The sequence below is a fragment of the Palaemon carinicauda genome, chromosome 1 (genome assembly GCF_036898095.1).
Source record: "Palaemon carinicauda isolate YSFRI2023 chromosome 1, ASM3689809v2, whole genome shotgun sequence".
Taxonomy (NCBI): Eukaryota; Metazoa; Arthropoda; class Malacostraca; order Decapoda; family Palaemonidae; genus Palaemon; species Palaemon carinicauda.
Window position 1 is genome coordinate 262,050,300 of NC_090725.1, and position 18,531 is coordinate 262,068,830.

Sequence of the window (18,531 nt, forward strand, 5' to 3'; positions counted from 1 at the left end):
CCGAGGCGCCCAAGAGCCAGAGCTCCTCCAAGCTGCTCCAGGGCCTTAAGTCCCAGAGCAGGTTCTACCTCCCAGAGGGACAGCGAGCGGGCGCCTGTGCACTGGAGCCGGCACTCACTGTACTAGGGCTAGGAGCCTCAGAAGAAAGGGCGTCCACGGCTCCGATCTGCTTCTCTCCTTCGGAGGCGGTCATGATGGAGGAGATGTCGAAGGACCTTGTCAACGTCTCCTCCTGGTTAGACTGGTGGGCCGCCACCCTGGTGGGCGTTCAGTCGTCATACGACCTGTCAGTTCCGGAGACCCAGGCCTTGCTCAAGGAACTCATCAGCTCAGGAGGCAAGGCCCTAAAATTCTTGTCTTACCAGTCGTTAGCCATGTCCGCCAACTGGGTCCTACGAAGGAGGGACACTGTTCTGAGCAAGATATCCAGGAGGCTGCCAGACAGAGAGTCCAGATCTCTGAGGAACCTGACCCTGTGGGACGACTCGATCTTTCCCCCCGAAGGCAGCGGAGGAAGCGATGGAGAGAATTCGGAGGATGAAGGAGCCGTTCGAGACCAGGCCCCACCCGGTCAGGAGGCCGACGTTAGAAGACCCTCCGTCGACTCGCCTCGCCCTCCTCGGCCCGCTCCTAACCACCCTAGGAGAGAGAACTCTGCGACAACATGGTCCCAGTCGTCTCAGCCCTCCCGTAGGGGATCAGCCCCGAATCAAGCCGCCTATAGATCGTCCTTCTCCGCATCCAGAAGAGGTTGTTCAGGCCGCTCATCGAGGAGATAGGGAGGGAGGCCCCCTACTCCTGCCGGAGCCTCAGGTGGAGGGATGCCTCAAACTTTTTTGGCAAGCATGGGAAAAACACGGAGCAGACCCGTGGACAGTGACAGTTCTGAAAGAAGGGTACAGATTGCCCTTCCTAGCAGACTCTCCTCCTCTGATACCAGATCAGCAGGCGGAGTGGCTAGCCCCCAAGGATCCTTTGAAACGGACAGCTCTGCAGGGAGGGGTCTCTGCGATGTTGGCGAAAAGGGCAATGGAACCTGTTCGAGACCCAGGTCCGGGGTTCTACAGCAGGCTGTTCCTGGTGGAGAAAGCAACAGGAGGATGGAGACCGGTCATAGACTTCTCAGCCCTCAACAAGTTCGTCTACAAGACGGACTTCAAAATTGACACTCCAAAATCAGTATTGGCGTCCTTGAGAGAAGGGGACTTCATGATGTCAGTAGATCTCAAGGATGCCTACTTCCAGATCCCGGTTCATCCCTCCAGCAGGAAGTACCTACGGGTGAAATGGGAGAACCAGACGTTGCAGTTCAAAACCCTCTGCTTCGGGCTGTCCACTGCCCCCCAAGTCTTCATGAGGGTCTCTTCACAACGGTCTCAGTCTGGGCACATGAACAAGGCATCCGCCTGATTTGTTACCTGGACGATTGGTTGCTACTTTCAGCCTCAGAGGAAGTACTGAAGGAGCAAGGCGCGAGGTTACTGCAGTTCTGCAACGTTCTGGGGATCACCATCAACCTAAAGAAGTCTCAACTGATTCCCTCCACCAGGACGACCTACCTCGGGATGGTTCTGGACTCCCGGTTAGTGAAATTCGTTCCTTCCTTCGTAGCTAAGACCCAGAACCCTGCCGTATGGCACCCCAGGTTTGAGGGTTTCTCTTCCAGCAATCCCCCGGTCAGACGACGTGAAGGATTTGCGCCTATGCCCTGTCAGGGCAGTGAGAAAATACTTGGAAAGAACAGCAAAACTCCGGCCCGGGATCAAGAGTCTTTTTGTTTCCACTGGCCTCGTGAAGAAGCCAGTCTCGAAGAATACCATCTCCTGGTTGCGGCAGGTCATCATCAGGGCCTACAGTAAGGCGGGAATCCCCCTACCGGTGAAACCCAAGCCCCATGACTTTAGGGGCCTGAGTACTACGTTGGCCTTCGAGAAAAATATGGCAGTGGGCCAGATCCTAAGGGCAGGCACCTGGGCCAACCAGTCTACCTTCACGGCTCACTATTTGAAGGACTATTCAAGAAGATCCCTGGATGGGTTCTCAATAGGTACCGTCGTTTCAGCGCTCCAAACAGTTTAAAGGCATAGCCTCAGTGATAACCGCGGGTAACAAGCACAAAAGACTCAGGTTCGTTCCTTAAACCCCCTTGTACTTCCTTTCCCCCTTTTCCGCTTCAAGTGGGCTCTGTGAGGGCCCTGAGCCAGAGACGAGTACCTCATCAAGAGGAAGACATGTCCCCTAACTTTTCTTGCACAGGTGAGTTTCTTAGACACACAGATGGGTTTTTGTGTAGTTTCCTCTCAATCATTTTCTATGGGGTCAACACGACCTAGCCACTTTCTAGGTCTCTGGAGATTCCTCAGCACGGTCTTAAGAACTTTTTAGGGCCACGCCCACCTCCTAAAGTATGTCTCCTAAGAAAGTAGTTCGAGGTAAGTACTTCGTGTTAGAACAAATCACAAATTTTAAGTAATTTGTATTTTTCCTATCAGTACTTACCTCGAACTACTTTCGGGTAATGGCCCACCCTGCCTTCCCCGAGTGTCCCCTGGTTTTCTTAGAGACCTTAGCAACCAAGAACTTACTGGAGGTCGAGACCTGAGCAAGCATGCTCTCTGACCCGGGGTTAGCCTCAGGGCACATATCACTCCGCCTGAGGTCGCCCCTCATAGAAAATGGGTTTAGGGTAAACTACACAAAACTCTGGTCGGATGGGAGGAGATCCCAGATACTCCTAAGAAAGTAGTTCGAGGTAAGTACTGTTAGGAAAAATACAAATTACTTAAAATGTTATATTGACATAACAGCAATATTAGACAGGTTATTGAAAAAGTCAGTCCAATTTTGCAAACCTCTGGTTATTATTAGATAAGGGCGTAGACTTTGGGGTTCATTAGATGCAGTTCATCATCTTTTTCATCTAGTAGATGTCCTCTTCCTATATCTGACAACATACAAATTGTGATTTACATTTGAATTGAAGACCTAGGGTTACTATAGTTGCTATTTAAGTAAAATAATCAAAGCTATGAGCAAACTATCAATTCATACTGAGTTTAGGCACCTACTGAAAAGAACATATAGGTTTGATATTTGCCTAACTTTTTTTTTTTCCCATATGCTCTGCAGCCAAACAGGAGTTGCAACAGCAGACTATCTTGCATCCACCTGAATTAAAAAAAATGTCAAGCTTATTATCACACTAAAAAAAAAGAAAAAAAAAGTTTTTGAATTAAAAAATCTTAATACACATCTGTCAATCATAATACTTCCTCAAAGCTGTATTGCAAAGTCTGTATTACTCAGTACATGGCTTCTTCCATATGCAGTACTGTACTTTACTTTGACAGCTGCATGTCTGGGGGTTAATTTAAAAACTCCAGGGAGGAGCAAAGAGAAGAAAAGTCCTGTTTTTTTTTATGTTGGCTACTCTCAAAATTGGGGAACTTCCTTAATAGATAGAATTGATGATAGTTGGGTTTGTACAAAACATTTTATTTTTATAGTAATATATGAGAAGTTTTTTGTAAATTTATTGATTTTTTTTTTCCAGCAATTGTACCTGCAGCAGCCAAATAGCAACATATACTTCAAATGTACCAAACCAGAAGCTCTAAGCCACTTGGCTAAAGAAAGGAATGCACTAGAAGGAAAAGAAGCCAGTAGTTGAATAAAAAATTGTGTGTATTGAACTAGAATATAAACATTTAATACTGCAATTTATTATATCAAAATAAATTGTTCAATCTTTATTTTTTCTTTTCAATATTTAATAAATGATCAAACTAATATTGTGTAAGAATCGTTACAGATTATTATACAGTATAGTACTTCTTAAAAGAACAATTTATTTGAAATTATTTGTGTATTGAACTAGATTATCAACACTTAATACAGCAATTTATCATATCCTACTTAATTCTTCAAACCAGAGAGTTTGTCCTTTCAATTTGCTAATTTTTAATATAATGATGAAACTAATATTGTGTACAAATAATTTTAGATTATACCTCCTAAAAAAACAATTTATTTGAAAATGTATGAATATTTGTATTTTCTATATTAATATTGTAGTAAAATGTAGACATTAATGAATCCAAGTCTTGGTAACACTTCTGTTATTTATGAAGACGTAACTATAGTATACTGCAATTATTATTGCTTTAGGAATTAACAATAGAGTTTGTAACACTAAACTGTTATTAGTAAAGAAGGGTTAATTATGTACATATAATTTTTTCACAGTAGGAAGTAAGAATATTTCAGGGGTTTTAGGTTTCATTGTGTAAATGTATAATTATTTTGCTCAACTATTTGAACAACTTTTTGAATAAACATTTTAAAATAAGATACTGAAAACATTTAATGTTATGTCTTAAAAGTTTACCCAAGTTTTTCCAATCAATGTTTTGTATATCTCTAGGTATAAATTAAACTATTCAGAATATTTAATCCTCCCTAACCATTGTAATTAATTCAACAAAACTTTGTCAAAGCACCATTGAGCTGGGCGATTCAATTTTTTTGTAGATGACCTTGCCCTTTCCCATGGTTAACTATCAAGAGTATGAATGCAGTGGGGTCAGGGTCATTAAAACAAAACTATCTTGTCATTATTTACTTAGAAAGAAAATAAAAAAATAATTAAAAAGTAATGTGTTCCTCCCAGCTCTGCAACCTGTGTCCTTTAAATAGAAGGTAGGAGCTATCCACCTGCCTAAGTATAGTCACTTTTTGGCCTATTCAATCGACTTCTATAAAAACCTTTAAAACCCCTATTTCTCAAAAACATGAAATGTTTGGAGAAAAATGGTTACAAAATTTTTTTAATGTGTTTTTCGCGAGGGTTAGGGAGATAGGCGCGATAAGCGAAAAATAGTGAAAACCTGTTGTCCTAGGGTAAGATAATCTAACATCTCGCTGCCATTGCCTACCATTGGATATTAACTCACTAAATACTGACTAATATTGATTTTACTTGGTTTCTAACACAGTATAGTTGTTCATATCTAGTAATGCTGTATATCCCTCGCTGATACTTCAAGTGTTCAGTGGGTTTTGTTCGGACAACTTGACTCGCCCCACACAGCCTACATTTACAATAAATAGGGTTTTGTCATCCTTGCCAAAGAAATTCTCCATTAAGCGATGTCAGAAAAACCACCCAAAGAGGCAAGGCTTCCGAGATTCTTCGGTGGCTGTCGGTGTGATTCTACCCGCAAGTGGTAAGCGCTGATTGTCAAAGGTGGAGGGCAACTTTACCTCTTAAATAAAAGGTGCAAGCTGGGCAGTGCCGTGACAATGAAAGGTAGTCACTCTCTTGAAGTTGTCACGAGCTAGAGGTGGCTTGAGGTGTATTGGAAACTCAGATGCAAGCTAGAGACTAGACACGAGCTGGTCTGTGTTGACTTTTTGTAGGTCCTGACGTTCTGAAGAAAACAGAAGGGCAATCATGAGTAGAGGAAAACATCAGGAACCAGAAAGCGAGCTGACAGGTGATCGTGGGCGATTACGAGCTGACGAATAGTCGAGGGCTGACAAGTGATCAACGGCGATTACGAGCTGACGGAATATTGTGGGCAATCGCGTAGCTATAGCAGGACTGCGCAAGGTGAGGAGACAAGGCGAGACGAGTCTACATGGCAAGATGAGACTGCTGGGCAAAACTAGTCAACTGGGCGTGACGAGTCCTCTCGGGCAATGTGAGTCTGCTGCTAGATTCAACATGTTCGTGCTCTGACAGGCCACACTCCCATGGGATTAGAAGGCATGGGCAAGACCATAACCCCTCTAAATCCTGCTTGGCCAAGATTACTCCGGGGAGGTCGAACCCCAGTCACAGGCACAGGCGATGAAGGTGCTGACGGGCAGGAGCAGCAACTTCCACAGGAATCAGAACATGCTTCAGACTAAGCACTCCCTCCACGAGGGGGTGCATCGTCATCAGCACTGAAGAAAACTACTTAGGGAGAAAACCTAACCCACGAACAAGAAAGGTGTTCCCTGAGAGGCACAGGAATATTCTCCTGACTTTGCACCTGTACGCCGGTTGCATAAGCCGAACGATTGAGTATGAAGTCGTTAGCGGTGAAGAAAACCACTTGAGAAAACCTAACCCGCAGATGGGAAAAGTATCCCCCAAGAGGAGCAGGAACGTTCTTCAGACTATGTACTCCGTCTGTCTTCTGCCATTGCAGAACAAGGGAGTGCAGTATCGTCAGCGAAGAAGAACAAGCTCTGTGTCCACCGCATGCAGCGTTCCTTAGAAAGAACTTGCAGGGAGCTAGCGACATCTAATTCAAATCGGTGAAGTAGTCCACACGGATAACAATTCCTTTGGTAGAGGACCTGATTATTGCACTCAGGGAAGAGGGGGGGAAGGCATTCGGCCTAATGGGTATCCGGCGTCAAAAGGGTTCTCTGCCCCCGAGGAACACCTACACTACGCAATCTCCAAACACCATCACTCGCACCTGCGAAAAATAAAACAAAAAACAAACACAAAAGGAATAAATTAGTCAAAGGTCAGTTAAAGTTAGGTGGTGGAGCTAGACGAACATCCATTCTCCAATGAGTCAAAAGTAAAACGTGACAATAGAACTAGCGATGGTACACCTCGCTAAAAAACTAATGGTTAGTTTCAGCTTTGCCGAAAAATATAATTCCAAATAAAGAGCGATAGGGTTTGTATTTAGTGTTGGAACAGATGGACGATAGTCCTGATAAAAATAAAGGACAATAATTATACGAATTAAATATATACTTTATTACGTCATATTTTTGTTCCCTCAAACTTGTGTAATTCAGAATACATGGTTCTAAGTGTTTAAAAGGTATTTGATAAGTAGACAATAGAAAATAAAACCTAAAATAATTGTCACACAAAATTCGTTTTCATATACAGTACACCATTAATGGGTAGTAAAGTACTGTACTATATATGTACACACAACTAGCTTTCCAATCTTAAAAAATTACATTGTAAGCTACATGCCTAAGCTTTTCAAGAACTGACTTTTTATGATTGTGAGATTAGCAAAGTCGTGAATGTACAGTACTACTATCAAACAAAACATGGTCAAAAGTGGTTTGGGATGGTAAGTGCTAAATTAATTCTTATTTATGGAAAAATACCATCACATGCCTAATCACAATAAAATATTTCCTACTGTCACAAAAGATCTGAGACTCAATAATTAGAATAATATGACATAATACTACAAGCAAATTGAGAAAATCCTCAAAACAAATGTGGCACAAATGGTGTTTGTTATCAATTCTATAAAAAAAAATACCGAGGATTAAAAGTAACTTGATTCTATACCTATCTATGCAGGCTTTTTTTTTTGCCATTAAGTAATGTGTACTAATTTAATCATACTAAATATACAGCACTATGTATGTACAGTACATGGAAAATACTTGTATTTTAACCCTTTTACCCCCAAAGGATGTACTGGTACGTTTCACAAAAGCCATCCCTTTACCCCCATGGACGTACCGGTACGTCCTTGCAAAAAAATGCTATAAAAATTAGTTTTTCATATTTTTTGATAATTTTTTGAGAAAATTCAGGCATTTTCCAAGAGAATGAGACCAACCTGACCTCTATGACAAAAATTAAGGCTGTTAGAGCAATTTAAATAAAATATACTGCAAAATGTGCTTGGAAAAAAATAACCCCCTGGGGGTTAAGGGTGGGAAATTTCCAAATACCCCGGGGGTAAAAGGGTTAATAACTTTGTTGGTGTTTAGCTAAAGTTTATTGCTATCAGAACTCTCAATTAGGTCCTGTAACTGGTACTTCTTCCAGCAAATGTATAGATGGTGAAAACAAAAGAGGTGTATGAGAACTCCAAGGGGAGGTATGAATTCCAAGAAACTTGAGAGGACTGCAGTTTCTTTCTCTCTCAAGACCCAAAGGAGAAACTGCTATTTTTGATTGGAGAGATGGACAGAATGACTTTGAGGCCTCCAAACATTGCAGAAGTTCAATGTGTTCTAAAGAGAGACGTGTACCATTTGTTTGAACTGAGAGCATGGGGTTAAGAATGTTACCATCTACAATTTCTTGAGCATCCTTTACTACCTTTCCTATGTAGCAAGTTTCCAAAAAAGGTTTAAGGCTTTTGCCGAGAGCATTGCTTGCATAACCCATACTCATGGCCTTTGCATAGTTCTGTAAAAAGTATAAAAACTACTTCAAACAATGAAATATGTAATATGAATCTCATGAATATATGAATTGAATTAATAAGAGCTTCAATACCTACATTTTGATAAGAATATTTCATTGATACTGAGGTAAAGTGATGGTAAACTAAACAAATCTCTCAAGCAGTTATGCACAAGATAGTATTTTAAAAATAAATCACAAGTGAAAATGGAGATAAAATACTGTAAAAAGGGAATACTTTGTCATTGCATATTACTAAATATAAAAAAGTCATCACACAAAAAAACTACCAAATGAAATCATATGCAACAAAACATTTTTAAACAAGACTTACCTGGTGGTTATATATATAACTGATTAACACCTTGGGTGGAGGGTTAGAGACAGCCAATATAGTTGGAGTTCTGCTTAAGAGTTTAAATACAAAACAAGCTTAAGGGTTCGTACCTAATAAGGAAACCGACTTCAATGATACTCTGCCATTATGTCCGCTTTCCTTATGAGATCCAGCGGTCCTCTCAGGGGGCTGAAGATCCCTAGGAGCTGTCAACCGGTGATCACACCTCTCTGTGACAGAGCCGCCTCTAATACCCATTTCCAGGTGCTCTCAAGGAACAAAATAGACCACCTGACCAATCAATGATTGTGGAAGACTGTCGCAATCTCCACAAGACAACCATAAAAACACCAATTAAAAGTTCCAAGAGAAGAAAAGGTATTAGGATTATGGGAATGTAGTGTTGGATCCTTCCCCCACTACTGTACCCGCCGCTACGAACAGTCCCAGAGTGTATCGCTCCTGATATAGAGTCTGGACACTTTTCAAATAATGTGAAGCAAACATAGATTTGCTCCTCCAGAAGGTTGTGTCCATAATGCTTTGCAAAGAACGATTTTGTTTGAAAGCCACTGAAGTTGCCACAGCTCTCACTTCGTGAGTCTTGACCTTTAAAAGACTAAAGTCTGTCTCGCTGCAATGCGTATGAGCTTCTTTAATTTTAAGTCTGATGAAGTAAGACAAGGCATTCTTAGACATTTGCAAGGAGAGTTTCTTCACCGAGCACAACAGTGCTTCTGACTTGCCTCTCAAGCTCTTCGTTCTGTCTAAGTAAAATTTAAGGGCTCTTACTAGACATAAAACTCTCTCTAACTCATTGCCAACCACGTCTGCCAGGTGCAAAATCTCAAAGGCCTTAGGCCAAGGGTGGGAAGGGCGCTCATACTTAGCGAGAAAACCCAACTGCAATGAACAGATTGCTTTGTTGTCCTGAAAACCCACATTTCTACTGAACGCATGGACTTCACTAACCCTCTTGGCTGTTGCCAGACTAACCAAGAAAAGGGTTTTCATTGTGAGGTCCTTCAGAGATGTAGAGTGCAAGGGTTCAAACCTGTCACTCATCAGGAACTTCAGAACTATATCCAGATTCCAAGCTCGTGAATCCTGGTGATGTTGCTTCGAAGTCTCAAAAGACTTACGCAGTTCCTGCAAGTCAATATTTGATAGATCAAACCCTCTGTGTCTAAAAACAGTTGCTAACATACTCCTGTATCCCTTGATAGTGGAAGCAGTAAAACTGCGCTTCCTTCTCAGGAACAAAAGGAAGTCAGCAATCTGAGCTACAGAGGTACTGGAAGAGGAAACAGAGTTGACTCTGCACCATTCTCTGAAAACTCCCCACTTGGATTGGTAGACTCTGATGGTCGAAGACCTTCTAGCTCTTGCAATCGTTCTAGCTGCCTCCTTCGAAAAGCCTCTAGCTCTTGTGAGTCTTTCGATAGTCTGAAGGCAGCTAGTCGAAGATTTTGGAGACTTTGATGGTGTCTTTCCAAATGGGGTTGTTTGAGTAAATCTACTCGCAAAGAGAGGCTTCTGGGAGTGTCCACCATCCATTCCAGTACCTCTGTGAATCATTCCCTTGAAGGCCAGAAGGGGGCTATTAATGTTATTATGGACCCTTTGCTTGTCACAAACTTTTGTAGGACTTTGTACAGGATCTTGAAAGGCGGAAAAACGTACACATCTAGATTTGACCAATCTAGCAGGAACGCGTCCGTGTGTGCTGCTTCGACACCTGGCACTGGGGAGCAATATTTCTCTAGCCTCTTGGTCTTTGAGGTCGCGAAGAGGTCTATGCAAGGGCGACCCTAAAGTTTCCACAGACACTTGCACACTTCTAGGTGGAGAGTTCACTCTGTGGATAGGACTTGCCCTCTCCTGCTGATACTGTCTGCCAAAACATTCTTCTCCCCTTGGATGAACCTGGTAGTCAGAGTTACCTTTCTTTCCTCTGCCCAGATGAGCAGATTTCTCGCCGTCTTGTAAAGGAAAATCGAGTGAGTTCCTCCTTGTTTGGCAATGTAAGCCAATGCTGTGGTGTTGTTGGCATTGACTTGTATTACCTTGTTCTGGACTGACCCTTCGAAACTCTTCAGGGCCAAAAGGACTGCTAACAGCTCCTTCTGGTTTATGTGGAAGGACTTTTGAAACTCCGTCCACAATCCTGATACTTCCAGTTTGCCCATTGTTGCTCCCCACCCCGAGTCCGAGGCATCGGAACACAACACAAGGTCTGGACTCTTCAGATCTAATGGCTTACCTTCCTGAAACTTGACCGGGTCGTTCCACCACTGAAGGCAACGTTTCATCAACTCCGTAATTGGAATACATACCTTTTCCAAATCCTTCTCCCTGTTCCAGTGAGAATTGAGGTGAAACTGGAGAGGTCGAAAGTTCAGTCTTCCCAGAGAGACGAACTACTCTAACGAGGAGAGGGTTCCCAACAGGCTCGTCCACCTCCTTGCAGAACACTTCTGTTCTCCTAGAAACGAACGTACCTTCTGGATGGCTTGTTCCGTCCTTAAGGGAGACGGAAAAGCCCGAAAAACTCGACTCCGAATCACTATCCCTAAATAGAGAATCTCTAGTGATGGTGACAGAAAAGATTTCTCCTTGTTGACCAGAAGACCCAATTCTTCTGTCAACTTCAATGTTGTCTGAAGATCCTTCAGGCAGTGGTCTTGAGATCGAGCTCTTAGAAGCCAATCGTCTAAGTACAGTGATACCTCTACATACGATCTTAATTCGTTCCAGAAATTGCTTCGTATGTTAAAACGATCGTATGTTGGAGCAATTATTCCCATAAGAATACACGGTAATTTGTTTAATTCGTTCCTCAGCCTAAAAACCCATAATAACTCCTTAATAAATGGCTACACATAATTACACAACATTAATACAATTGAATAATACAGAAATATCTAAAAAATGTTATTTTGATTATAAAATAAATTTTTGAATATACTTACCCGGTGAATATATAGCTGCAACTCTGTTGCTCGACAGACAACTCTACGGAAAAACTCGCCAGCGATCGCTACACAGGTTGCGGGTGTGCCCAACAGCGCCATCTGTCGACCAGATACCCAGCTCTCATGTAAACAAAGACTCAATTTTCTCCTCGTCCCACTGCGTCTCTATTGGGGAGGAAGGGAGGGTCATTTAATTTATATTCACCGGGTAAGTATATTCAAAAATTTATTTTATAATCAAAATAACATTTTTCAATATTTAACTTAGCCGGTGAATATATAGCTGATTCACACCCAGGATGGTGGGTAGAGACCAGTAATATATGTTTACACTTTTATGAGCTAAGAGTTTTTTATTTCATTTTAGAAGTTATCAAAATAACAAAAACAAAATAAATAGGTACCTGGTAAGGAAGTCGACTTGAACAATTACTCTGCCTTTTAAGTACGTCTTCCTTACGGAGCCTCGCGATCCTCTTAGGATGCTGATCGACCCCTAGGATCTGAAGTATCAAGGGTTGCAACCCATACAACAGGACCTCATCAAACCCCTAATCTAGGCGCTCTCAAGAAATGACTTTGACCACCCGCCAAATCAACCAGGATGCGAAAGGCTTCTTAGCCTTCCGGACAACCCATAAAAAAACAACACTTCAAGAGACAGATTAAAAGGATAAGGAATTAGGGAATTGTAGTGGTTGAGCCCTCACCCACTACTGCACTCGCTGCTACGAATGGTCCCAGTGTGTAGCAGTTCTTGTAAAGAGACTGGACATCTTTCAAGTAAAATGACGCGAACACTGACTTGCTTCTCCAATAGGTTGCGTCCATTATACTTTGCAGAGATATATTTTGCTTAAAGGCCACGGAAGTTGTTACAGCTCTAACTTCGTGCGTCTTCACCTTAAGCAAAGTTCGGTCTTCCTCACTCAGATGTGAATGAGCTTCTCGTATTAACAATCTGATAAAGTCTGACCAAGCATTCTTTGACATAGGCAAGGATGGTTTCTTAACTGAACACCATAAAGCTTCAGATTGGCCTCGTAAAGGTTTAGTACGCTTTAAATAGAACTTAAGAGCTCTAACAGGGCATAAGACTCTTTCTAGTTCATTGCCTACGATCTCCGATAAGCTGGGGATATCGAAAGATTTAGGCCAAGGCCGAGAAGGCAGCTCATTTTTGGCTAGAAAACCAAGTTGCAGCGAACAAGTGGCTTTTTCTGACAAAAATCCGATGTTCTTGCTGAAGGCATGAATCTCACTGACTCTTTTAGCCGAGGCTAAGCATACCAGGAAAAGAGTCTTAAGAGTGAGATCTTTCAGGGAGGCTGATTGTAACGGCTCCAACCTGTCTGACATGAAGAATCTTAGTACCACGTCTAAATTCCATCCAGGGGTAGCCAAACGACGCTCCTTGGTGGTCTCAAAAGACTTAAGGAGGTCTTGCAGATCTTTATGTTTGGAAAGATCTAAGCCTCTATGCCGGAAGACCGATGCCAACATGCTTCTGTAGCCCTTGATAGTGGGAGCTGAAAGGGATCGTCCTTTTCTCAGGTATAAGAGAAAAACAGCTATTTGAGCTACAGAGGTACTGGTCGAGGATACAGAAACTGACTTGCACCAGTCTCGGAAGACTACCCACTTCGATTGGTAGACTCTAATGGAAGACGCTCTCCTTGCTCTAGCAATCGCACTGGCTGCTTCCTTCGAAAAGCCTCTAGCTCTCGAGAGTCTTTCGATAGTCTGAAGGCAGTCAGACGAAGAGCGTGGAGGCTTTGGAGTACCTTCTTTACGTGTGGCTGACGTAGAAGGTCTACCCTTAGAGGAAGACTACTGGGAACGTCTACTAACCATCGCAGTATCTCGGTGAACCATTCTCTCGCGGGCCAGAGGGAAGCAACTAACGTCAACCTTGTCCCTTCGTGAGAGGCGAACTTCTGCAGTACCTTGTTGACAATCTTGAACGGTGGGAATGCGTAGAGATCCAGATGTGACCAATCTAGGAGGAAAGCATCTATATGTATTGCTGCTGGGTCCGGGACTGGAGAGCAATAGATTGGAAGCCTCTTGGTCAGCGAGGTTGCAAAGGGATCTATGGATGGTTTACCCTAAGTGGCCCAAAGTCTCTTGCACACATCCTTGTGGAGGGTCCATTCGGTTGGAATTACTTGCCCTTTCCGACTGAGACAATCGGCTATGACGTTCAAGTCGCCTTGGATGAACCTCGTTACTAGGGAGATGTCTTGACCTTTTGACCAGATGAGCAGGTCCCTTGCGATCTCGTACAACGTCAGTGAGTGGGTACCTCCTTGTTTGGAGATGTACGCCAAGGCTGTGGTGTTGTCCGAGTTAACTTCCACCACTTTGCCTCGAAGGAGAGACTTGAAGCTTTTCAAGGCCAGATGTACTGCCAACAGCTCCTTGCAGTTGATATGCATGCTCCTCTGACTCGAGTTCCACAGTCCTGAGCATTCCCGACCGTCTAGTGTCGCGCCCCAGCCCACGTCCGATGCGTCCGAGAAGAGAACGTGGTTGGGAGTCTGAACAGCCAGGGGAAGACCCTCTCTTAGGTTGATATTGTCCTTCCACCAAGTCAGACAAGACTTTATCTTTTCGGAAACCGGGATCGAGACCGCTTCTAGTGTCTTGTCCTTTTTCCAGTGAAAAGCTAGATGGTATGAAGAGGACGGAGGTGTAGTCTTCCTAGTGACACAAATTGTTCCACGGATGACAGCGTCCCTACCAGACTCATCCACAGCCTGACTGAGCAGCGTTCCTTCTTCAGCATCTTCTGGATGGATAGCAGGGCTTGATCTATTCTGGGGGCTGATCGTCTTGTTGTTCAGCAACGTCCTCATCAGAGGGTTCCTCATCCGAAAACTGATGAGGAAACGGTAACGGAGTGGGCAACGTCTGGCTCGCTGAGACCGGTCGCACTGGTGCATGCGTGACGGAGCCGGACGCAACATCATGGAACTGCTGCACAGTCTGTGAACTGTCAACAACCATGGGTGCGCGAGGAAGCACAGCGTCAACCCGAGACTGTCTAGACCGTCTGGGTTGTGCAGTCAACACCCTACCGGGTTGCTGAGGTTGACGCACTGCGTCAAAACAAGTCACCTCTGCTGGTTGTTGAACGTCCTGAACGTCAACAACCACCTCCGAGCGTCGCTTAACGACAACGTGCGGCTGGCAACCCACACTGGGTCGCATCGGTGGAGGAACCACCTCAACTGGCAGACGCGAGTAGGTTACCTCAGCGTCAACAGGGCGCACAACCGACCGGTTGGAAGGTTGTTGGCCAGAAGGTTCGGTAGCAACCTTCTCCGCATTAAAGTCCTCTATCAAGAACGCAAGCTTGGACTGCATGTCTTGCAGCAAAGCCCATTTAGAGTCTACGGGAGCAGGTGCGGCCACAGACGGGGTTAGCGACTGAGGCGGTACCGCTTTCCATCCCTGAAAGCCTTGTTTATGCATGACATAATTGTACAGCAAAACTTCAAAGGCTCGAAAACAGCTGTGAAGTTGACCTGTAAAAAACTTGGAGCGTCTCCTGGCCAGGCGCCAGGGAGAGTCTACGAGATTTGAGAAGTCTATCTGGGCAGAGGCATGAACTCCCAAGCCGAGAACTTCTCTCGTGTCATATCAGACTCTCGCTCTATAAGCCAGTTTAAAAGAAGGGAAAGCAAAGGCTGTATCCCCCAAACTCTTCCTGGTGAAAAACCAGTCGCCTAGCCAACGTAAAGCTCTCTAGGAGAGCGAGAGAGCACTAGCTTAAAAACAACGGCTTCGAAGTAGCTAGGCCTAGTGTAAGCTCTGACGTTTAGGCGAACGAGGAGCAGCAGTTACAAAAAGATCCGGACAAAGATCCTTAAAAAAATCATCATGATTTAATTAAAGTCCATAGGGGGCTAAGCAGCTTTAGGCTCCTCTCCATCTGACAGAGTCCTCAAGGGAATATCAGTAGGAGGGGGAACAGCAACTTCCTCATCTACAGAAACCTTGTCCGATAAAAGCTGAGTCTCAAGCAAGGGAGAGACCTACCGTGGTGGCAATGCTTTACAAGCAGAGTCCACACTCACTGGTGCATTAGTAGCGGATCAGAACGCAACGTCATGTCACTGCTTGACAGTCTGTGAACTGTCAACAACTGAACTGTCAACCACAACAGCTGCGTGAGGACGCACAGCGTCCACTCGAGACTGCTTTGACTGCCTAGACTGAGCAGTCAAAACAACTCTAGAATGCGGAGGTTGACGCACAGCGTCAAAACAAGTCAACTCCGATTGTTAGTGAACGTCTTGAACGTCAACAGGAGCATCAGCAAGTGGCCTAACGTCCAAATGCGGCTGAAAAACCACACGAGACCGCATCGAGTGTGGTTCTAAACAACCTGATTGACGTGACTTAGCTACGTCAACGTCAACAGTAAGCACAAAGGAACGTTAGGTTGGCTGAAAGCCAGGATATCGATGAGATAAACGGCTAGACTCAACGGACTAATCGGCAGAATAGTCTTCCATAAGGGAGGCAAGCATATACTGCATGTCTTGCCATACAACCCATTAAGGATCAACGGAAATGGTTGTGGTAAGAGACGAGGGTAACGTCTGTGACCGCAACACTTTGCCAACAAAAAAGACTCTCGGAGTCTGTGTTACGCTTTTGTTAGGCGGCGAGCAGTTATCCGATGACTGCATAGGGTCAGAGCTGTCCTAATGGCTGTAACCAGGACGCTGGACCTGTCCTGAAAGGACTGACTTTCGCTTAAGGGCTTCGAAACCTTGTGACAGGTTTCTTATGCGAAAAGCCTTCGGATGACGAGGAGAAACAACGTCTCTCTCGTCTTATGGTAGGGGAGATCTTGGTAAGATACACCCGATACCATAGAGGGAAAAACGTCTGTTCGTTGATCAAGGCCTCTCGAACCCATAAGTCGTTTGACATTACTTCTCCCCTGGGCTTGGGAGCATGCAAGAGGTCCCGGACTAGGTGAACGACAGGCACGAACAGACGAACCCTCGGACGCAACACTGTAACACTTTGCGCATATCACTTTATCACTTCGATTTTCTGTTTTGCACTTATTTCACTGAAATCGAAACTTTTACTGATTTCTACCTGAAACACGCAATTCTACCCTTCATTAAAAGGTAGTAATTGCGAAATCAGTCGTATAATGCAAGCTCATTAATACCAGCAAAAAACAGAAAACATATTTTAAGATAAAAAAATCAGTGGCTGGGAAAGAGACTAAACACTAGTTCCTATAAACTACGTTTTCAATCTCTCACCGCACATAGCCTGGGGACGAGAATAAAAAACTAAAAACGTTTTATCCTTCCTCCCCGTACAGAGACTAGGGACGAGAGTAACTCGAGAACAACGTTACCCGCTTGAACGGAACGTTTTCTCTCCTCTCTCTCCCTCCGTCTCTATCTCTCTCTCTCTTTCTCTCTTGATTTCGCACCTAAGAGAAGAGCCCAATTATATTTCGTCAAAAAAACATGTTATTTGACTAAAGGAAAAAACTGAAAGTTCCTTTAAAATAGAATTTAAAACATTTAAGCTAAGAAAGAATGAACAAAACGTCAGAATCGATTTACTCTTACTGCAAAGTGAAACCGTGATACACTCTCTCTCTATCGTAACGATAGAGCGCATGTTGAACGTCCTGAACGTCAACAACTGCGTAGCATAAATAAACTAAACGTTAGTTCATCTTTGAAAACAGTACGAAGACTATCAAAGAAATTCTTTCATAAAATATTACATTTAAAAAGTTTTAAATCCTTAGCTCTTTAAAAGCTAATTACGATATAAAGGGCTCAACGTTGATTAACTTCGGTTTCCAAGTTAGGACCGCCTACTCTCAGGAAGGGTCGCATATAAACAAAACATTAAAATTTATTTTTATATGTTTATAATAAATGGAAAGTTAATCGAAGAGGCCTAATAAAGGCGGAGAGATATAAAATATATAGAGGAAAATCTATAAATAATTTATAACGTGATAAGATAATTACTAAAAGCCTAAACACACTTCCGTCTAAGGGAAGGGTCGGCCATTTAAAAGTGAAAGAAAGTCCATACTCTCTTTGTCACCATAATTAAATCTATCCAAAACGAGTTCAAGATTTAAGATGAAGATAAAACACCTGCATTGCGAAAGCTCAAAACTAGAATATAGTACTTCACCAATTAGATGTGAAAAACTCCAGTTTAGCAACAGCGAGTAAAGTACGTCTTGTCGACACCTCGACAGAGAGAAAATTGAGTCTTTGTTTACATGAGAGCTGGGTATCTGGTCGACAGATGGCGCTGTTGGGCACACCCGCAACCTGTGTAGCGATCGCTGGCGAGTTTTTCCGTAGAGTTGTCTGTCGAGCAACAGAGTTGCAGCTATATATTCACCGGCTAAGTTAAATATTGAAAAAAGAATAATAATAAAGAAATAATAAATAAAAAAGGGGTTTTTATTAACAATTTACCTTAGCGACAGGCCATCGCAGGTGTAGGGACTGCTACGCAGGAGGAGACAGAAGATCAGCGAGGAGGTAGGGACGGCGACTACGATAACGTACGATAACTTTCACTACGTGAACTTTAACTTAACTTAGCCTATTTTTTTTTTTCATTTTTATAATTTTATATTTTTTTTTTTACATTTTTTTTCTTTTCTTATTTCTAATTTTCATCACTTTCACTCGATTCGGTCTTCATTTTCTTTGCTTCACTTTCCTTTCTTTTCATCATGATCACTAGACCGTTTTGTAGATTTTTTAAAGAAACTACTGTATCAAGAGAAAGTTGCTTGGTATGGCTTTTGAGGATTTTTCTGAAATGAGTTAAGCAAACATCATCGAACTGCGCAACAACACGGCAAACCTGAAGTTTCTGTGGGTGATGCTTGTCGATGAAATCAACCACGTGTTGATGATATGCCAACATCTGTCTTATTTCCGCCGTACCTAAGATTTGGCCTACCTCCTCGGTCTCCTCCGATTCACTCAACTGTGCTTGGAATTCATCATGCTGCATGG

The 18,531-nt window shown here is 43.3% G+C and overlaps 1 protein-coding gene and 1 long non-coding RNA gene across 2 annotated transcripts in view; one reads left to right on the forward strand and one right to left on the reverse strand.

Annotated features, from left to right (window-relative positions):
* LOC137655702 (uncharacterized) overlaps positions 1-4,651 on the forward strand; it is an 86,885-nt gene extending 82,234 nt beyond the window's left edge. Inside the window, exon 3 of the long non-coding RNA XR_011046855.1 lies at positions 3,554-4,651. This is a non-coding gene — a long non-coding RNA (uncharacterized lncRNA). The remainder of the gene's footprint in view (positions 1-3,553) is intronic.
* A 3,086-nt stretch (positions 4,652-7,737) lies between these two features.
* Positions 7,738-18,531, reverse strand: part of LOC137655697 (uncharacterized) — a 123,816-nt gene continuing 113,022 nt past the window's right edge. Inside the window, exon 5 of the mRNA XM_068389689.1 lies at positions 7,738-8,179. Coding sequence (XP_068245790.1) covers positions 7,781-8,179 — 399 coding nt within the window. The 3' untranslated portion in view covers positions 7,738-7,780. The remainder of the gene's footprint in view (positions 8,180-18,531) is intronic.